The sequence below is a fragment of the Nycticebus coucang genome, chromosome 23 (assembly GCF_027406575.1).
Source record: "Nycticebus coucang isolate mNycCou1 chromosome 23, mNycCou1.pri, whole genome shotgun sequence".
Lineage (NCBI taxonomy): Eukaryota > Metazoa > Chordata > Mammalia > Primates > Lorisidae > Nycticebus > Nycticebus coucang.
The window spans coordinates 37,895,174-37,917,103 of NC_069802.1; the positions used below are offsets into that span (position 1 = coordinate 37,895,174).

At 50.9% G+C, this 21,930-nt stretch overlaps 1 protein-coding gene across 1 annotated transcript in view; it reads left to right on the top strand.

The window, feature by feature from the left end:
• Positions 1-1,171: 1,171 nt before the first annotated feature.
• The window catches only part of LETM1 (leucine zipper and EF-hand containing transmembrane protein 1), a 39,094-nt gene continuing 18,335 nt past the window's right edge, over positions 1,172-21,930 (top strand). Inside the window, exons 1-6 of the mRNA XM_053577523.1 lie at positions 1,172-1,472; positions 5,396-5,453; positions 9,434-9,884; positions 18,617-18,760; positions 19,296-19,433; positions 20,916-21,119. Coding sequence (XP_053433498.1) covers positions 1,394-1,472; positions 5,396-5,453; positions 9,434-9,884; positions 18,617-18,760; positions 19,296-19,433; positions 20,916-21,119 — 1,074 coding nt within the window. The 5' untranslated portion in view covers positions 1,172-1,393. The remainder of the gene's footprint in view (positions 1,473-5,395; positions 5,454-9,433; positions 9,885-18,616; positions 18,761-19,295; positions 19,434-20,915; positions 21,120-21,930) is intronic.

Genomic DNA, 21,930 nt, shown 5'->3' on the forward strand with positions numbered 1-21,930 from the left:
AACCAACCTCTGAGGACTAGGGATCTGGGTGGGATCAAGACCACTTATGGTCTGCAGAGAACTGAGATTCAAGGGTGTGCACTACAGGCCCCTCGCCAAACTGTGGCCTGGGGTTACACCAATGAACAGGACCGGAGCAAGAAGAACAGAAAAGACCTTCCAGGCAAGAGGGCCTGGGGTGTGTGTGCAAACGCCAAGGATTGGGAAGCCTGTGAAGTCCCCGTGTGTCCGTAGATCTCGACCAACAAGGGAGGACAAGAGCGCCCTACATTCCCCCAATCTGCTTTCCATGCCTCATCGCAGGGAACTCCAACTCTAGGAAGAGGAAGGTGGTGCTCAGAAGTCACGGGCAGTTCGGAGTTGCCAATCTCCCTCCTGGAATGGGGAGGTTGTGGCCGGGCCGGGCGGGATGCTCTTGGGAGTCAAGCTTGAGAGGCCCGCGCGGGCCCAGCCAAGCTCTGGCGAGAATTCTGGAGGCACCGGGCCAGCCGGGCGGGAACTCACCCCACCCCACCCCCGCCACGGCCCCCTGTTCCTGGACCAAAGATGCGGCGGCCGTGGTGGGTGCCTGGTGCAGCGCGGCCGATGTGGCGTGTCCTCTGGGAGCGGACCCCGAGCTTCGGAGTTCCCACAGCGGTGGCCTGCACCCCTAAGCCGAGAGTCCAGGGTCTTCAGAGCGCCTCCCGGGACGCCAGGGAAGGCCCCCGGGTGCAGCCCACCCCGGGGAAGAGCCGCAGTGCACGGGGAGGTCAGGCCGCAATCCCGGTGACAAGGGCAATCCTCCATCTCTGGCGTTCCCTGCCTCGCCCTTGGAAGACGTCTGGCCACCAACCGGGCCTTTCTTCACGACGTCCCAGAAACCTTTTGCTACGCGCAGGAACAAGGATTGGGCGCGGACAAAAGCCCAGTTTACCCCACAGCGAAGGCAAACAAAAAGTCACCACCCATGGCGCGGCCAGCACGCCGCGCCTAGAGGCGCTGAGCCGTTCACGAGACCCAGAATGCAGCGCGTCCGAGGTGCGACCGCCCTGGTGCATGCCGGGAACCGCAGCGGCGCCCCAAGATGCGGGCCGCCCCGGTGCACGCCGGGATCGGTAGTCCGCTGGGGCGCGGGTCCGCCCCTCACCTGGCAATCGGCGGACGCCTCAGGAGCCCAATGGGAGCGGCGTGCTGGCCGCTCCGCCCAGAACCTCCGGACGACTCTGCCGGGACATGGCCGCCACCGGTACCGGGTCCTTGAGCTGAGCGCCTGCTGCCCAGCAGCCAGCCTCTGCCTCCAGCCGTCTGTGCGGGTTGCGTCCCGAGGCGCCGCCGGGACGGCGAGGAGCGGCGGCCACTGCGGGGGAAGAGAAGGCTGCAGCAGGAGGCCGGAGCGGCTGCCGCGTCCGGACACATGGCGTCCATTTTACTGAGGAGCTGCCGCGGCCGGGGGCCTGCCCGCCTCCCGCCACCTTGCGCCGCGGCCTCGCGGGGTGAGTGGCCCGGCGCTCAGTTGACGGCTCGGGGCGGGCCGAGCGGCACGGCTGGGGTGGGGGGTCGGGCCTGGCTGCCTCGCGGCACCCCCAGGGCGAGGCCCGCACTCGGGTGGGTGGGGTGGATGGGGATTCGGGCGCCGCCCGGGGCTGGGGTCCCACTGGCTGAGACGCGGGCGATGGGTCTCGGCAGTCACTGGGGCGGGCGCTGCGGAACCCTGGGGAGGACTGGCTCTTGGTCCTGCCAGCTTCCTCCCTGTCACGCCGCGTTCCAGGCCTCCCCGGGCGGGTTGTCTCCGCGAGGTCAAACGCTCAGTCATCTGGGCCTTCAGGGCCCCTGCCCACTCTTGGGGTCCTAGGGGCCGGGTTTCGGACTCTGCTGCCAGTGCTGGGTGGAGTCTCAGGGACTCTGCCTGGTGCTATGACCTTAATCGTCCCGGTCCCCTCAGGTCACTGCTTCCGAGAGAGGGCGTTGGGAAAATTCTGAACGGTTGAGACAGCCCTGGGTGTACCTTCGCGTGATTAAGCTCAATGGAACGTGGTGTCCATTCATGAGGACTGTTGTGCTTTTGCCATGCTCAGGGCCCTGGAGATGTCACTGGGTGGCAGGGGCAGACACTGGTGGGTTGCAGGAGGCTTCCTGGTCTGTGGGACTGGGAAGATGATGGCAACACCTACAACACCTTGGGGTGTGATTGGGTGCAGCCTGCATCCAGGAGTCACGCGGGCTCTCATGCCTCACAGGGTCTTTAGGGTGGCTGTGCAGGGCCTCATCTAGCCCACTCTGGCAATGTGGCTGCATTTCTTTCACTCCATCTCTGTCTTAATTAACCATCTGATTGTGTGTCTCATTTGCAAGATTGGGATAAACAAAATTTTCCCTGTGAGAGAGAAATTCAAGTAAAATAACTTACTTGAAGGTGTTTTATGGTTTACAATGACACCACAGGAAACGTAATTCTTGTCTTTTGCTAACAATAATTTCTGCTTGGCCTCTGAGATTTTTGGGATATAGGAAGGATTGTTGACTGTCAGGAGGTGTGAGCAGCCTGGTTGTGGAGCTCAGTCTTTCCATCTGCAGTCAGAGCTTTCTGGACCTCTAGATAGGTTAAGGATGGTGTTAAGAATACCCTGGCTACTGGGCGGCGCCTGTGGCTCAGTGAGTAGGGCGCCGGCCCCATATGCCGAGGGTGGCAGGTTCAAACCCAGCCCCGGCCAAACTGCAACCAAAAAATAGCCGGGCGTTGTGGCGGGCGCCTGTAGTCCCAGCTGCTCGGGAGGCTGAGGCAAGAGAATTGCGTAAGCCCAAGAGTTAGAGGTTGCTGTGAGCCGTGTGACGCCATGGCACTCTACCCGAGGGCGGTACAGTGAGACTCTGTCTCTACAAAAAAAAAAAAAAAAAAAGAATACCCTGGCTACTTTAAAGTTCTGCAGCAATTTTTGGACTAAAAATGAGCGCATTTTTATTGTGGTTCTGTCCTTTCAGGAGCACAAATGTTTTCTGTAGTTATTACTGTTTTTTGTGATAGAGACACTAAGGGACTGATAGTGGGTTGAACCCTAGGTTTGCTGCAGGACTAAGAGGAATTTCAGAACTTGTAGGACCAAGGGTTGGACTGTGGAGAGGAAGTCTCTGAACTCCCAGAAATAGCTTACCAGAGGGGTGCTGTAGACCCTTACTAACATCTCACGTTAGTTTGGTTCATTATCACAATTAATGAACCAACGTTACTGTATTATTCACTAAGGTCCATACTGTATTTAGATTTTCTTTACTCTTCCTACTTTGTTCTGTCATACTTAATTCTGGTATCTTTTTTCTATCCCAGGATCCTTACAGGACACCACACATTACATTTAGTTCCATGTCTTCTTACACTCTTCTTGATTGAGTTTCTCAGATACTCCTTTTCTTTTTTTTTTATTTTATTTTTATTTTTAATTTCAGCTTCCTTGTTCATTCTTCTTCATTTGAAGTACTTTTTTTTTTGTTGTTGTTCATTTTCTTCTTTTTTTTAATGTTCTTCCTTTGGCGATTCTCCTTCCCGTTGCCTCCCCAGTAGCTGGGATTACAGACGCCCACCACAACGTCTGGCTGTTTTGATGTTAGTAGAGACAGGGTCTTACTCTGGCTCACTGCTGCTCATACTGGTCTCGAACCTCTGAGCTCAGGCAATCCACCCGCCTCGGCCTCCCACAGCACTGGGACTACAGATGTGAGCCACCACACCGGCCTCTTTTTTATTTTTTTGAGACAGAATCTTATGTGGTCCTTGCTAGAGTGCCCTGGCATCACAGCTCACAGCAACCTCCAACTCTTGGGCTTAAGTGATTCTCTTGCCTCAGCCTCCCAAGTAGCTGGGACTACAGGTGCCTGCTACAGTGCCTGGCTATTTTTAGAGATGGGGTTCACTCTTGTCCCGGCTGGTCTTGAACCTGTGAGCTTAGGCATTCCACCCGCCTCAGCCTCCCAGGTGCTGGGATTACAGGTGTATTTCTCTATTTTTAGTAGAAACAGGATTTCACTCTAACTTAGGCTGGTCTTGAAGTCATGAGCTCAAGTTATCCTCCCACCTCAGCCTCCCAGCATGATAGGCTTATAGATGTATGCCAACACACCTGGCCTTTATTGGGATTTTTTTTTTTTTTTTATGTTTTTCTCATAAACTGGGACTGGCAGACCTGGGGGGAGAAAGACCACAGAGATAAAATTTTCTTATCATATCAAGGTTCCCTCCTTGGCCTCTCAGAGTGTTGGGACTGTTGGCAGTTGTGGTGGCTCACACCAGTGGAGTCAACACTCTGGGAGGCTAAAGGGGAAGAATCCCTTGAGCTCAGGAGTTCCAGGCTACCCTGAGCAAGAGTGATACCCTGCCTGTAAAAAAGCTGGGTGTTCTGGCAACACCTATAGTCACAGCTACCTGGAGGCTGAGGCAGAAGGATCACTTGAGCCCAGGAGTTTGAGGTTGCTGTGAGCTAGTCTGATGCCACAGCACTTTAGCCTAGGGCAGCAAGGTGAGACTCTGTCTCAAAAAAGAAAAAAAAGAATGATTTGTCGCTGTTGATGTTGACCTTGGTTAACAGCTGAAGTAGTATTTGTCAAGTTTTCCACTATACTCCTTCTTTTCCACATCCTTTTTAGGAGGAAGTCACTGGGGGAGGGGGGGCGCAGTGGTCATCTCAGGATGCCACCTACTACCCCTCTACCCTTGCTCTGCTGGGCTCTACATAGGCTGGCCTGGTGCCTCCAGGGGTGGTGCCTCTGGCCTTCCTGCCCTAGCCCCTGTCTTGTTCCCAGTCCAAGGCTTGATCACAGTGGGCTCTGAATGTTGGTGGTATGAGTGAGCTATGCTATGAGAACTAGAGTGAGTTAAGGAAGCATCCCAAAAAATGTGCTGTACACTATTGTTTATCCAAGAAATGGGTTATTCTTGACATTTTTTTTCTGGTAATTCTTGCTGCCCTTGCTCCCTAGGGATTGTAGCTTGCTCTGGAGGGCTGTCTGTGCACCCGGTATTGTGTGCACCCTGGCTGCTGCCACCAGAGCCCACTGAAGCAAGTGAGAAGTGGTCCCTCTCACAGGAATCCACAGAGCGGGGGCTTTTAGTGGGAGTCCAGTGCTCCTCACTGGGGCTGGCTTTCTTAGCTTCCCACTTCGGGTGTGTAGAGCCAGGGCTGCTTTAGGCTGGCCTTCTTTCCCCAGGACTACCCAAGGTGCTGTTTTCCTGTGGGGCAGACCCTTCACTTAGCAAGGCTCTGAAACCTTTCAACACTGACCTCCAGAAACTTGCATGTAGAGGTTTCTACAAAAGCAATTCAGATTCTTTCTGGCTTGTCACCTAGTTTGATACTTGGTGATTGTTTGTTTGATTCTCTATGGTTTGATACGTGTTTACTGATTTCTTTCTTTCTTTTTGTTGTAGGTGGTCTGGAGGATCCTGCTTGTCTCGGTTGTGCCAACAGAGGGTTGAGAAGCCTTGTGTAAGTAAATCAACATCACTATGACCTGTTTATTTGAAAATGCTGGAATCACACATGACTCTTGCTTTTTGAGAAAAACAATGTATCCTACTTTGCTGTTCTTTGTTTTTTTTAAACCTTTAACTTTTTATTTTGAAAGCTATAGCTACATACCTCATTAATAGTTAATTTTTTTTTTCGAGGCAGAGCCTCAAGCTGTCGCCTTGGGTAGAGTGCTGTGGCATCACAGCTCACAGCAACCTCCAACTCTTGGGCTTCAGCGATTCTCCTGCCTCAGCCTCCTGAGTAGCTGGGACTACGGGCACCCACTACAACGCCTGGCTATTTTTTTGTTGTAGTTTGGCCAGAGCCGGGTTTGAACCCGCCACCCTCAGTATATGGGGCCGACACCCTGCCCACTGAGCCACAGGCGCCGCCCGAGATATCTGGGTTTTGACCTTCTTTACCACTGAGGTGCAGCACCCAGAATTCCCTGTAACATGGGCCTCGTTTTGTGAGGAAACCTCAGCTGAGGGGGCTACTTTCTCCCAAACCTCCACTGTGTGTGGACTTTTGCTGTCAAAGGCAGGGTGCTGTGCCAGCCCTGTGGCCGGTATCCTCACAGTGTGTGTGCCTGGTGTGTGTTGACATTGGCATCATGGGCCTGTTGACATTCTGGTGACTTGATTTTCTGCACATCCTCCAGCTGAGAGGAGCAAGTGGACAACATCGCTGCAGATCTCTAGGCAGAGCTGTCCTGCACTCCTGGTATTGTCCCCAGGTGTGGTGGCTGCTGCTTTCTTGTCCTTCGACCCTTGTTTCTTTCTGCTTTTTTGGTGCTGGGGATAACTGTTCCTGTGGACATGAGGTGGACATGAGGTGCCTGAAGGACTGAGGGTGGCTGCTATCTCTTCTCTTGACTTAGCCTTGAAGCAGGAGGTTCTGGAGTGAGCAGCACCCCCTCCAGGGGCTGTCCCCTGTGAGGTGGCCCATGAGCAGTGGTACTTGTGGTACTTTCACAGCATCATCAGGAGTCAGGAACATGCTGAGGGACAAAAATAGGCCTGGCGAGCGGCGCCTGTAGCTCAGTGGGTAGGGTGCCGGCCCCATATACCTAGGGTGGCGGGTGCCTATAGTCCCAGCTACTCGGGAGGCTGAGGCAAGGGAATTGCCTAAGCCTAGGAGTTGGAGGTTGCTGTGAGCTGTAATGCCACAGCACTCTACCGAGGGCGATGAAGTGAGACTCTGTCTCAAAAAAAAAAAAAAAATGCCTGTAGTCCCAGCTGCTCAGGAGGCTGAGGCAAGAGAATTGCGTAAGCCCAAGACTTAGAGGTTGCTGTGAGCCGTGTGAAGCCACGGCACTCTACCAAGGGCCATAAAGTGAAACTCTGTCTCTACAAAAAAAAAAAAAAAAATAGGCCTGGTCCCCACCTGTGGCCTGGCCTGCTATCTGGGTGCCCATGTGGCTATTGTAGGTCGGCAAGAGAAGCACTACAAGAAGCAGGAGTTCTGGTAATGGGGGTGGTGGGAAGCTGGGCCCAGGCGGACGTGTCGGTGAGATGTGCAGGTGCCTCTGGATAGTGCTGCTGCCATCTGGAGGCTCCATCAGCGTGGGGCACAGCAGGCCAGCTTTCCTCCATGATGCTGTCTTAGGGCTCCCCAGAAGCCACTGTGTCCAGGTTGGTTTTGTGTTGATAAAAACTTTAAAAATATTATATTACATAACTTTGTGCCTTTTGGAAATAGCTAAACTATCCAGTAATCTGTCATGTTCTTGAGGGTGGCCAGGACTACAGGAGTCCACCCTGCTGAATAACCGTGGGCACACCACTCCACCAGTTCATTTCTGGGTAACTTGTTTTTGCCTGTGGCCCCCTGCCACTGCTGACAGCATCTCTTCTACTAGAAGCCACACTCTTCCTTGCTAATGAGGGTGGGAAGTGGCTTGATGATGAGAGGAGGTCATACCTGTTCCTGTGTGATGCTGTCAGCACCCACATGTGAGGGGCCATGGCATAGAAGGCAGGAGGCTGGCCAGCGTCAGGAGGCCTCCAAGTGGCCCAGTAGCAGTTTGAGTGCAAGTGGGCTGCACTGTACTCTGTGTAGACAGCCCTCCAACACTGTGGTTCAGGATGGTGGGATTCAGGGGCCCTTTCTGACTGGGAGAAGCCTGGAGATGTAGTGGGGGGAAGCCAGGTGGGACCTGGGAGAGAGCCTCAAATGGGGTAAGTCAAGGTGAGAGGTTTCCTTAGCTGGGCCTCCCTGTCTTCTCTAGCCTATGCTGGTGTGACCAGGCCCTTTCCACATGTCTCATCACCTAATCTTTAGAACCTCTCCTTGAGGTCAGCGTGAGTTTGTTTCTGTAGTCCTGTGGAGATTTCAGACCTGGGACATGTACAATCACACCCTGCCAACTACACTGCTGGCACAGGCTGTGAGCTGCACGGTCCCCACCTGTGAAATGAGCAGGGAACTAAGACTTCTTACCTTGCTTCCAGCCCTAACTGGTGTCATCCACTGCTGTGATGGGGTGGCACTCACAGGTGCCACTTATGTGGTGGGCATTGCTGGTGGCACTTGGTATATATTAACACACGTTTTTACAAAGGCAGCTCTTAGAACACAGAGAGGTTAAATTAGTCAGGATCACACAGCTAGTGGTGGAGCCAGAATCTGAGCGTGGACAGTCTGCTCCAGAGCTCAGGCCCTTACTGGTGGGATCAAGTCAGATGCAGAGAGATACCAGAGGTGGGGAGAAGCTAAGAGTGCCAGATACATGGCACACATGGCCTCTGAAATAAGCTGACAGTGAGCCTGGGGCTGCCTGAGCAGGTGTGTGTATGACTGTGGGGAGGAGCTTGCAGTGTGCATGGGGAGATGAAAGCGAACTCACAAACCTGCCAGTGTACCGTGCAGCTGCTTGTGTCAGTGTGGCTATGATTGGCATCTCAGTACTGAGCTGAGGTGTGCACAGACCCCAGGCTGTGGCCAGGCACAGGCTGTGCTGTAGACACTCAGGCAGGTGGCTGGCCTGCCCTGTCTACCTGCGGCTTGGCAGCCCTATGGGCCTATGCAGTGTGGACAGAAAAGGGTCTGAAGTTGTTTTTTTTTTTTTTTTGTAGAGACAGAGTCTCACTGTACCGCCCTCGGGTAGAGTGCCGTGGCGTCACACGGCTCACAGCAACCTCTAACTCTTGGGCTTAAGCGATTCTCTTGCCTCAGCCTCCCAGGGTCTGAAGTTTTTAAGTCACAGCTTCCCACAGTGGCCTGTGAGGCTCACGCCAGTTCCCAACCTTGCGGAGGCCGCATTCCAGTAGAGGAGGGCATGTACACCTCACCCGTACTGTAGCCAGCACCAGGTAGGGTGCATACAGAAGACAGTGTTGTGAACGTAAGCACAGGGTGGCAGTGGGGTGGTCACGGAGGCCTATGGGAAGCCTAGGTGTAAGCTGGGGCTGCCTAGGCAGGGACAGGTGCAGCTGGAGGTAGGTTGGGAAGAGTCAGCGCAGGTGAAGAACAGGGGGCAGTGGGTTGTGGGCTTTATTCTTGGGTTATACCATTGGGTGCTAGTGCCTGTGGTCAGCCAGCGCGCACAGGCCTGCTTCTGCTGATTTTCAGGGGTTGCTTAAGGGCCACAGGTCTTTCCAGAGTCAGCTAGTGAAGGAGAAGATCCTCCACATACAGCTCTCTGCTCTGTACCCCATTCCTCCCAAATCCCAAGCGAGTCACCTACCTCTGTCACCGGGAGTGAGCCCCTGAGGGCACACATATCAATCTACGCCGCTGGTGGATGAGGGGCAGGGAAGCTTGACCACACACTGTCCTGGGCTCTCACACAAGTCCTCTCAGAAGGGCTCCCCAGTGTTTCAGACCAGGGAGAAGGCAGGTGTTTATGTGGTTGTGATCCCACATGGCATGTAGTTTTTGTTGTTGTTCTTGGTATCTGGTGCTGAGCAGTCGAAGGCAAGTGCTGGCTCTTACCGCTGTTTTCCTTTTTCTAGGAATGTTCCGTTTGGCTGCTACACTCCAGGCCACCTTGCATACCTTTCTCTCAGAGGCGTTCATCTTGGCTGTTGGACTCTGCGGCTTGAGTGCCCAGGCACAGTGGCAAGAGCACCATGGACTCCTGCCACGGGGGGGTTGGCTGTCACATTACCCCAGTGCCTTCCTTTGCGTGGCTGGCACTCATCATCTCCCCTCAGTGACGATTCCATGGTGGAGAAGTCCCTCAGATCCTTGAAGGACAAGAACAAGAAACTGGAGGAGGGGGGCCCAGTGTACAGCCCCCCTGCGGAGGTGGTGGTGAAGAAATCCCTCGGGCAGAGGGTGCTAGACGAGCTGAAGCACTACTACCACGGCTTCCGCCTACTCTGGATCGACACCAAGATTGCTGCGCGCATGCTCTGGCGTATCCTCAATGGCCACAGCCTGACCCGCCGGGAGCGCAGGCAGGTAATGGGGATGCCCCAGCCCTTCTATGAAGTTTAAAAGTTTTGTTTTGAAAGTATTTGGTTGCGGGCAGCGCCCATAGCTTAGTGGGCACCGGCCACATACACCTGAGGCTAGCAGTTCGAACTCAGCCTGAGCCAGCTAAAATATTGACAACTACAACAACAAAAATAGGTGGAAGTCAGTAGTTCCAACTACTTGGGAGGCTGAGGAAAGAGAGGCAAGAGAATCGCTTAAGCCCAGAAGTTTGAGGTTGCTGTCAGCTGTTACACATCAGCCCTCTACCCAGGTTGACAGCTTGAGACTCTGTCTCAAAAAAAAGAAAAAAATTTGGTTGCTTTCTATTGGGGAAAGAAACATTAGCAAGACCTGCAAAAAAGCTCCCTTCCCCCATAAAAGCAGCATTGAGTTGTACGCTGGTGTTCTCCGTCCCCTCTGCCTGCAGTTTCAAGCCCACATGTCTGTTTTCTGTCCATGCTTGGGTGCCATCCACAGGCTTCTGGCTTGTCCATCTCTGTGGCCGAGGATGGCCTTTTCTCTCTCTTTGCTTCCAGGTCTGTCTGTGCATGAACCTCTGGGTGAGTTTGTTTTTGTTTATCATTTGGAACCCTTGCCCCTGACCCTTCACTCTCTACCACTGTGTAGCGACTCTGCAGACTCTAATCTTTTGCACCGTATCCTGCCCTGGGTCAGAGCTCCTCCACTGTCAGAGCTCCTCCTCTGTCTGCTTCCTCATGCCAGCAAGAATGGTCTTTGGGAAGAGGAAGTCGGCTCACATGCCATGCCCCTGTGCTGTCCCTGGCAGTGGGCATAGTTGGAGCTGTCGCATTGGCCATCCCACTCTAATGCCTCCTTGTCAGGCCTCTCCTATAAAAGCACTGGGTGGCACCAAAAAGATGGGGTTTGAGGGCTCCATGCTACTGGTAGGACGTTCTCAGGTTCCCTGCAATTGCTGGCTCTTGTGCCTGTGTATTTACATGTCCATTTCAGTCAGGCATGACCCTTGCACATGGGAAACAAACTTGCATAAATAGAAATGGTTTATGCTCTTAATATGGGTGGATTTCTGTAAGGCATAATTCTGACAGGGGTACTCAGTACTTGGCAGCCACATCTGTCCCCCTGGGAGGGAGCTGCCCTGTTGCTCAGTTCTCTGGAGCTTGGTGGCTTTCCCAGTGAAGCTCAGGCACTGCTGGCTCCTTCAAGGGCCTGAGGTACCTCTGGCCCTCTGGAAGGGTAAAAGGAGGCAAGAGGGCTCTGGAGCCCTATTTACCCACTGAAGTTACTACATCTTGGAGCTTTGGGGATATCAGTAATGTTTGCAAACTTAGAATCCTTGTTCTGCTCTCTATGCAGAAATAGAAAACGAGCTTGTTCCATTCAGGTTTCGTGTTTAAAATGTACCAAGCACTGGGCGGAGCCTGGGGCTCAGTGGGTAGGGCGCCAGCCCCGTATACCGAGGGTGGTGGGTTCAAACCCAGCAAACTGCAACAAAAAAAAAAACATCTGGGCGTTGTGGCGGGCGCCTGTATTCCCAGCTACTTGGGAAGCTGAGGCAAGAAAATCACCTAAGCCCAGGAGTTGGAGGTTGCTGTGAGCAGTGATGCCAGGGCACTCTCTACCAAGGGCAATAAAGTGAGACTCTGTCTCTACAAAAAAAAAAAAAAAACAAATGTACCAAGCACTGCTGATTATAGGTTTCAGTAACATCTTAACACCTTCTTAAAGACAGTTATACAGTCCTGAAATATGCAGTACAGCAACAGGGTTTGTATTCTGCTTTTTTATTTATAAACATTTAAGAAGTTCTTTTACTGCCTGTTGTGTTTTACAAAAGGTCTATTTTAAGAACAAATGTGCAGTCCGTGTTTAAAATAAATGTTCTAATGACAAATAATTTCAATTTCTACCAACTGGGATGTTGAGACCCTTGATGTTAGATGCACATAAAGATGTGGGTTTAGGAGATGCTGTAGAGTCGTTTGCTTGTATTTAAATGTCAGCATTTGACAAGCGTAGTGGTAGGATGTTCTAAATGCTTTGCTGGAATGTCTACAGTGTGGCCATCACAGGCACAATGTTTTCGTGGCAGCAGGGTAATTTCTCAGATCTGCCTTAGTGCCCTGGGTATTTCCCTGCCATACGCAGGAGAGTGTAGGGTGAGTGCATGTGCTGGCCAGGCTCTCTGTGCTAGACTTCTCACACCCTCAGCATTAGTGAGCACTTTCCAAAAGACTTATGTGTCCAGAAATAGATTTTTCTGCCACATCCCTCTGGGTGAGGTAATCATGGTCACAGTCTAACTCTTCCCCCTTCCTTCCCAGCTCTTTTCTTTGCAGAGAGTCCCAGGGAATGGGGACAGCTCAGCTTGCAGGTCTCACTGTCCTGACACTGGTGCTAGGGCCCTCAAAAGATAGGAATGGAGATGGCTCTTCCCTTGGACATCTGCTCAGAGTCGACAAGTGAGGGGGCCCCTAAGTGGGGAGGAGGTCTTTATTTTAGTGCATCTTGGGAATTAGTTGTTACTTAGGAGAGTAACTCAGGCTTCTAGTTTTATACTTGTTCTCAAGAACTTCACTGAGAATATAGTTCTTTTTTGTTCAATTGTCTGGAATTTCCCAGGGCCAAGTGATAGTGTGAAGAGGAAGGGCCACAGGAGGATTTCAGATTCATCTCCTAATGTGTGCTGGGCTCTGGCTGTGACTAAGTGAACAGCAGCCCTCGGTCCTCCTCCTTCCCCTTGTACTGTTGCAGGTTGGAGTTTTGCCATTTCATTGAGGATGAGACATTAAGGAAAGAAGGGAAGAGTTGGAGCAGATGAGCCCGTCCCAGGGAAAAAATCCCAGCAGGTGTGGGACTGGCAGGGCCTTGTCAACAGCATTAAGATGAGAGCTTGTGGCCAGGCCATACTCATGCCTATAGTTCTAGCACTCTGGGAGGCCTATGCAGGTGGATTGCTTGAGCCCAGGAGTTCAAGACCAGCCTGAGCAAGAGCAAGACTTAACTCTACTGAAAAAATAGAAAAACTAGCTGGGCATCGTGTAGTCTGTACACACACCTGTAGTTCAACTTCTCATGAGGCTGAGGTAAGAGGATTGCTCAAGCCCTCTTTGAGGTTGCTGTTAACTATAATGATACTGTGGCACTCTACTCAGGGCACAGACTTTCTCTCAAAAAAAATGAGGGCTTGGTGGCTATAGCACAGTGGTTACAGTGCCAGGCACATACACTGAGGCTGGCAGGTTCAAACCTGGCCCAAGCCAGCTAAATAAATAACAATGACAACTGCAATCCCCCGCCCCCCCAAAAAAAAGAAAGAAAGAAAGAAATGGCCAGGCGTTGTGGCGGGCACCTGTAGTCCCAGCTACTTGGGAGGCTGATGCAAGAGAATTGCTTAAGCCCAAGAGCTGGGGGTTGCTGTGAGCTGTGACGCTACAGCACTCTACCTAGAGCTACAGCTTAAGACTCTGTCTCAAAAAAAAAAAAAAAAATGAGACCAAGATGGCCATGAGACACACCACTTTCCTTCAGAATGGCTGGGCCAAGTAGCCAGTGCTGATCTTGTCTTTCACCATCTCGGGCCTCGCTATGATTCTGCCCCCACTCAGCCCCTACACCCTGTACTTTATCATGATAAACAAGGCCACGCCATGTGACTACCCAGTGTCCCTCCAAGGTGATGCCCAGGTACCCCCTGGACCCCAGTCCTCAAACTGGGAGTGGCTAAAGAAACCATGAGCACCTCCATCTACAGAGAGGAGGCTACCCCCTCTCTCATGGCTCTCAATAAAAATTGAAAACCAAAAAATAAAAAAGAAAGAAGGGAATTACAAAATAAGGCCAGGTGTGATAGCTCACGCCTATATTTCTGGCACTCTGGGAGGCCGAAGCGGATGGATTGCTTGAGCTCAGGAGTTCAAGACCAGCCTGAGCAAGAGCAAGACCCCCATCTCAAAAATAGCCGGGCACTGTGGTCCTAATTACTTAGGAGGCTGAAGCAAGAGGTTCACTTGAGCCCAAGAGTTTGAGGTTGCTGTGAGCTATGACGCAATAGTGCTCTACCAAAGGTGACAAAGTAAGACTCTGTCTCAAAAAAATAAAAAATAAATTACAAAATAAGCAAATAAAGCTTATATGAATATGGTTTAAGTGGCTGGTACATATGAAGTGGTGTGATTTGAGTTTAGGTAACTGTTGGGTACTTGCTAACTGTGTTAAGCAGAGAGCAGCAGCAAGCTTGCCTGTGAGGGTGGTGTGGAAGAGAGGCGTTCAGGAAGTCTGTGCCTGCTCAGATCCTAGCCCTAAAGCCTGCAGTAGTCAGGGGAAGAGATGTGTTTCTGAGCCCCAGGACACAGGAGGCCACACTGCAGCAGTGATTTAGCTGTGGTTCTCCACCTTCCTAATGCCGAACTGTTTAATACAGCTCCTCAAGTTGTGGTGACCCCCAAACATAAAATTATTTTCGTAATTCCGCTGTTATGAATGGTAATGTAAAATCTGATACGCAGGATGTATTTTTATTGTTACAAAAGAATCGAGGTTGAGAACTGCTGCTTTAGAGTAACATGTCAGGACAGCAGCATGCAGAGTCAACAGTGACCCTCCAGTACCTGGCAGCCACTATTGGACTCTGTCTCTGTGGATTTGATGATTCTAAAGACCTCATATAAGTGAAATCACAGGATTTGCCCTTTTTTGACTGTTTAACTTTATTTATGAAAATGTCTTCAAGGTTCATCCATGTTGGAGGATATGATTAATACGCTGTTGTACAAACAGACCTCTCTTGTGTGCCCATCCATTCAGATACTGGGGTTGCTTCCCCACCTATTTTTGGCAATTGCGAGTAAATGGAATTTAAAATTTTTCAAATTCTTTTTTTTTTTTTTTTTTTTGAGACAGAGTTTCACTTTGTCATCCTCAGTAGAGTGCTGTGGTGTCACAGCTCATAGAAGCCTCCAACTTTTGGGCTCAAGCAATTCTTCTGCCTCAGCCTCAAGTAGCTGGGACTACAGGTGCCCACCACAACACCTGGCTATTTTTTGAGACCAGGTCTCACTCTGGCTCAGGCTGGTCTCAAACCTGTGAGCTCAAACGATCTACCCACTCAGCCTCCCAGAGTGCTAGGATTACAGGCGTGAACCAGCTCATCCAGCCTATCAAGTTCTAATCATTCATTGTTAGTATTATATGTGGAAATACACTTTATTTATTTATTTTAAGTCAGAGTCTCAACTTTGTCACCCTCGGTAGAGTGCTGTGGTGTCATAGCTCGCAGCAACCTCTAACTTACGGGCTCAAGCGATCCTCCTGTCTCAGCCTTCCAAGTAGCTGGAGTTACACCACAATGCCCAGCTATTTTTAGAGGTGGGGTCTCGCTCTGGCTCAGTCTGGTCTTGAACCTGTGAGCTCAGGCAGTCCACTCACTTCGGCCTTCCAAGTGCTGGGATTACAGTTGTGAGCCACTGCTCTGGCCTATTTATTTTATTTTATTTTGAGCGTCACTCTGTTGCCTTGGGTAAAGTGCCATGGTATCATAGGTCACAGCAACCTCAAACTCCTAGTTTTGAGTAAATCCCCTTGTTTCAGACCAGCTGAGTGGCATCCAACTGGTTTGTCTATTTTTAGTAGAGATGGGGTCTCGATTTGCGCAGGCTGGTCTGGAACTCCTGCACTCAAGTGATCTACCTGCCTCAGCCTTACAATTGTTTTTATATGTCAATCTTATATCTTGCAGATTTACCAGATCAGCCGTTGGTTTTAGTGGCTTCTTTGTTAATTCTGTCAAAGTTTGTATCAGGAACAGATTTTGGATTTTTTTATCAAATGCTTTTTCTGCATCTACTTAAATGATCAAGTGGTTTTTCTTTTTTAATCAATAAATTGTTGAGATTGTCAGATTGGTAGGGCACCGGCCCCATGTACCAGAGGTGGCGGGTTCAAACCCAGCCCTGGCCAAAAACTGCAAAAAAAAAGAAAGATGCGAGATTGTAAGATTGGATGAAAAAGTAAGAGCCAACTAAATGCAATCTAATGGAAACATTTTAAATACAAAGATACAAATAGATTAAAGGCTGAGTACCATGGCTCACTCCTGTAATCCCAGCTCTCTATGAGGCCAAAGTGGGAGTTTGAGACCAGTCTGAGCAAGAGCCAGACACCGTCTCTGCTAAAAATAAAAAAACTAACTAGGCTTTGTGATGGGCACCTGTAGTCCCAGCTACTCAGGAGGCTGAGGCAAGAGTTTAGGGTTGCTATGAGCTATCATGATGCCATTACACTCCAGCCTAAGTGACAAAACAGGACCCCCATCTCAAAAAAATAAATAAATAAAAATAAAAGGATGAAGAAAGGTAAATTGTGCTATTGCTGGTCAAAAGAAGGCTGATATGCCTATAGTTAAGATCAAAGGAAATTTCAGAGCAGAGTGTTACCTGGGTAAAAAGGGCCACATCTGGTGATAAAGGGTCCAGCTTATCAAGAGGATGTTGCACCCTAAACACTTCATACTTGAAAGAGTATATCATGGTTCTGTATATATAAAATGTCCAGAGAAGCCAAATTTTTAGCAATAGGATAAAATCATGCTTACCTAACACTGGGAGTAGGAATGGAGACTAATTACAAATGGACACAATGGAATTTTTTTTTTTTTTCTTTTTTGAGACAGAGCCTCAAGCTGTTGCCCTGGGTAGAGTGCCGTGGCTTCACAGCTCACAGCAACCTCCAACTCTTGGGCTCGAGCGATCCTCCTGCCTCAGCCTCCCAAGTAGCTGGGACTATAGGCACCCACCACAACGCCCGGCTATTTTTTGGTTGCAGCCGTCATTGTTGTTTAGCGGCCCTGGGCTGGATTCGAACCCGCCAGCTCAGGTATATGTAGCTGGTGCCTTAGCCCCTTGAGCCACAGGCACCGAGCCACAATGGAACTTTTTGGTGTGACAAAAATGTAAATCCAGATTTTGGTGATGGTTTCATAATCTGTAGATTTACCAAAAAGTATTGAATTGTATACTTTTTTCCCTTTTTACATTTTTAAAAATGTTTTTAGTGTTTTATGTTGATTTGAGGGTACAAAAAATTAAGTTATAGTGTTTTTCTTTGTTAGAGTCCGTCTTATAATTATGTCCCACCCCCAAGAGGTAGACCATGTACCCTAACATTGTGCCCATTCAGTGGGAGCGCACCTATCCTCCTCGCTTCTCACCTCTCCCATTCTCTCATTCCCCCACCTCTCCCCTTGAACTGATGTGAATTTTTCTCTTATGTGGGCATGTGTTAGATTGTCTACTGGCTTCATATTAGTATTGTGATTTGTATACTTAAAATGTTGTGATATGTAAGTTACCACAGTTTAGCAGTATGTAAGAACTGCTAAAAAATTTAACAAGGAATATCAAAAAACACAGGTTGCCAACAAATTGGGTATCACTTGAGACTGAAGGCAGGAGTAAACTGTAAGTAAGTAAAACAGTATAGGAATCTCTAAGTCCATTTTGATAATAAATAGGAAAGGGAACATGTGAGAAGGCAGTACTCTCCCTCACTTCCCATGGTAGTGCAGAGGGTTGGATGGTCATTATCTGTAACTGTCAGAGTGGAGACTGGCTTGACAAAGGCGGGGTCTGTAGAGAAGGGCTGTTGGGAAGGACATTGGCGTGCTCCTGGGGCAGCTCCCACAGAGTGCTCACTTGTCCCACGTGGAAACACAGAACCCTTGACCAGGTGATCTTGGTGAACACCATTGAGGGGCAGGTAGACACCTTGACGTCAGACAAGCCCAAATAAGGGCCTTTCTAAATGATATAACTCTTCCAAAGAGTGTCATGTCAGGCCAGGCACAGTGGCTCATGCCTGTAATCCCAGCACTCTGGGAAGCTGAGGTGGGAGGATTGCTTAAACTCAGGAATTCAAGACCACCTGAGCAAAGTGAAACTGAATCTTTACTAAAAATAGAAAAACTAGCTGGCGTTGTGGGGCTGCCTGTAGTCCCAGGTCTTAGGGAGGCTGACTCAGGAGGATCGCTCGAGTTCAAAAGTTTGAGAAGCAGGGATGTGGGGCTAAAGGGAAAGTTGAGCTTCTCAGGAGCCCAGCAGTGATGATTTAGGGTTCTCGGTGATTTTTGATTATTTTGAGTCACACATTTCTCCCCCCGCACCCCCACCCCTGCAGTTTGGCCCAGGGCCGGGTTTGAACCTGCCACCCTCAGTATATGGGGCCGGCGCCCTACCCACTGAGCCACAGGTGCCACCCAACTCACACATTTCTTTAATGGCATCAGACATTGGTTTGTGTATGTCATAGAAGCCCTTGGGTTTTTTCTAATGATGGCTTTGTGGCACAGTCTTAGATTTAGCCATCTAAGGAAACACAAGAGAAGTGCACGGTTAGCTCTTCTCTCTGCAGAGTGTGCTGGCTGGGTAGTGTGGCCCAGCCTTCTTCCCTGGTCTCCTGCTGCTGTGGCCTGCTGGCCTCCCAGCCTAGGACATGGCTGAGGTACCTGCAGGAGTGGATTGCTGAAAGCACCCAGGGCCCACACTCTTAGTTCTGCACCTGTTTCCCTGAAGGCCATGGGCATGTGGTTTGAAATGGGTGTTAGGAGATGTCTGCTGAGTGGGTTTAGAACTAGAGCCCTTGGAGATACCTTTCAGTCGCTGCCTGTTGTTGTGCATGGATGATTGCCCCCATCTCGGGTCTGCTCTGTCTCACACTCACAGAGTGACTCTTCTCTCCAGTTTCTCCGGATCTGCGCCGACCTCTTCCGCCTGGTGCCCTTCCTTGTGTTCGTGGTGGTGCCCTTCATGGAGTTCCTGCTGCCGGTGGCCGTGAAGCTGTTCCCCAACATGTTGCCATCCACGTTTGAGACACAGTCCATCAAGGTAAGGGGCATATGGTAGCAGGCTCATTTCAGAATGGATCCAGAATTCATGGGTATAGCTGCCTTGTTTGTGACTGGTGTTTCGGGAGCTGATGTTGCTGTCACGTTGTACTGTAATTATTTAGTGGGTTTTGGACTTATTTCTCTTTAAACATGTCTTAAAGTCTGGTTTTTCTAGACCAGCGCTCTTCACATGCCACAGGTGAGATCCATTCGTGGGCTGCAAGATCCTTTAGTGCAGGGCTGGCTGGATATAGCCATGCCCTGTCATGTGTGTCTAGTCTGTGGCTCACAGAGCCAGGAAGCTTTAATATCTGGCCCTTTATGGAAAAACTACTTTGCCAACCTCTCCTCTAGAAGGTAACATATTTTTTTAAACTATGAGATAGAGCGTCAGAGCATAATGCACTTGGTTGGATGAGAGTGAGCTTTCTGTGACCTGCTGCGGGGCATGGGGCTGGGCAAGGGGCTGTTCCTGCTGGTGCTGTCTGAGGGCCTGGGGGCTGGAGTGCAGCACATTGTCTTTGCTTTTGCAGGAGGAGAGGCTAAAGAAGGAGCTTCGGGTCAAGCTAGAACTGGCCAAGTTCCTCCAGGACACCATTGAGGAGATGGCCTTGAAGAACAAGGCGGCCAAGGGCAGTGCCACCAAAGACTTCTCCGTATTTTTCCAGAAGGTGCCGTGATGCTCCTGAGCCCCTGTGACCTCGCTAGTTGGCCCAGGCTGGTTAGCGCCTCACAGCGCCACTGTGCCTTGTCTGGGAGTCCTCCTGAGCCCCTGTGACCTCGCCAGTTGGCCCAGGCTGGTTAGCTCCTCACAGGGCCACTATGCCTTGTCTGGGAGTCCTTTTCTCTTTTTCTTCTGTCTCTGCTCGGCAGAGAGTGGGACCTAGGCAGGTGCTGGCTGCTCCTTCAGGGACTTTAATGAAGATGCTTGGCTGGTGATGGCTGCAGAGGATCAGGCCTCTCCAGATCCTGAGGGAGATGGAGCTGCTATGGCTGATGTGTGCAGGAGAAGTGGGGGTGGGGAGGGGAGGGACAGATCTTGGGGCCTTCCTGTGGCCGTGTGCCCAGTGACGTAGGGAATGGTGGGAGAATGGGTGCCCTGGAGCATCCCTATGGATGTCCCACAGTCACTGAGTTTGCAGGATGTGCACCACTTTCTGGATTCAGAGACTGTGGTGCAGGCAGAGCTTAAGCCAGGAGCCCTAGTCCTCCTCTGTGTTGTCTGCCACGTCCTCGTGCTGCAGCACAGGGGCAAGTGGTTCCCATGGCCACAGCCCAGAGTATTAGCATTGTGGCCCTTTACAGAAAGATTGAGCTGGGTTCGGCCATGGGGACTGCAGGCAACAGGAGCCCCGGGGGCTGGTGAGGCCGAAGCTAGAGGGGATGGGGGCTGGGTCCTGCCTTTCCTGGGCAACTGTGAGATGCCAGCTCCTGAGAAGGGTGTGCTCGTGCCCACTGAGGTTGGAGTGTGCTATGGGTGGTGTCAGGCCACACCTGTACTATTTCTTGGAGTTAGTGTTCTACACAGGCACTTTGGGGAGCCCCTGGGGGTGGGTGCCAAGTTAGGCTGGCCCCTCTCATCTGCCCTCTCTGCCAGGGACCATCCCAATCTAGTTCTGGGCAAACATAGCTGGTGGCTTTTCCACTGGGTAGGGGAGATACAGATGGTCACCAAAAGGCCCCAAGTAGTCCAAGCTGTACGGCTTAGTCCTCTTCCTAAAGGGCAAGAAAGTTGGGCCCTTGCAGGAAAGAGGCTCAAAGGTGGCCGCCCACTACCCTAATACTTAGCCCTCGTAGGTGTCTTCTTCCTGCCACCAAGCATCTGGGCTCCTGGCATGAGGAGCAAAGCCAATTCTGTAGTAGGTAAAGGTCCCAGGGCCTTCCGCAGTAGAAGCAACCTCGGCTCTGCTGGCTCAGATGCTGCCTGTGCTGTCTGGCTGCAGTGGCAGTCTCAGCATTGCCCCAGGCAAGCCCAGACTGTGCCCAGTCCTGGCAGAAGTCAGCAGTGTGTCTTTAAGGTGTGGGGCAGCTGCCAGCAGGAGCGTGGGTGAGAGATCGGTGGTCCAGGATCAGATGTAGGGCCTAAGGCTGGAGAAGGAGCTGGGAAAAAACACCTGTGGCCCAGCGTATAACACTTGCAATTATTTCTGCAGATTCGGGAGACTGGGGAAAGACCTAGCAACGAGGAAATCATGCGTTTTTCTAAGTTGTTTGAAGATGAGCTGACTCTGGATAACCTGACGCGGCCGCAGCTGGTGGCACTGTGCAAGCTCCTGGAGCTGCAGTCCATTGGCACCAACAACTTCCTGCGCTTCCAGCTCACCATGCGGCTGCGGTCCATAAAGGCTGATGATAAGGTGAGCACAGGTGCCACCCAGGCTTGGCGCTGCTTCTCTGGGGTCTTACCTTTTCTTATGATTACATGAGTGTTGCACCCTTGGTGTAGAAACTCTGGAAGACACTGAATGGCAGTGACAAGGCACTTCCTTCCACCCACCCAGCTAGGGAGGTGTCTATGGAGGACTTGTTCACCCTGACCCTAACCCTTACTAGAGGTGCCTCTCCCCTGAGGTGTCAGTGGAGGCCAGATGGGATCCTGGATGCCCAGCGAGGCAGCACTTGCACCTGTCCCAAAATGTGCCTGTGATTGAGTTTAGGAACAAAACTGAATAACAACATGACGCTGTCAATAGAAACGTGCTACATCTTCTCTGGAAACGTGGCACAGTATGCCGTGTGGCTACCTAAAGCTGAACACCTGTGAGGAAGAGGGCTCTGCCTTCACTTCCGTGTGCAGGAGCCAGCTGGCAGTGTGCTGATGGGGCAGGAAGTAAGACAGCTGCTAGGGATTGTGATTGGTCTGGGAAAGCTGAGCCTTGGGGGCAGTGCAGTCAACTTCAGGCTTTAGCTTGGCTCTGTGATTAATAGATGCCAAGTGGTCATCTACAAAACCTATAGAAGTTAGAGCATACTCCCTGCTTCATGCTAGAGTGGCATCAGAGGAAGCCAGCCAAGACAGAAGATTGAAATAAGGTCCAGATTCTTCTAACATAGTACCCAGAATATTCAAATTTAAATCCAAAATCATTTGCTATGCTAAGAACTGGGAAGATCTCTCAAAGTGAAGCAAAAAAAGGTGACCACTGGGCGGCGCCTGTGGCTCAAAGG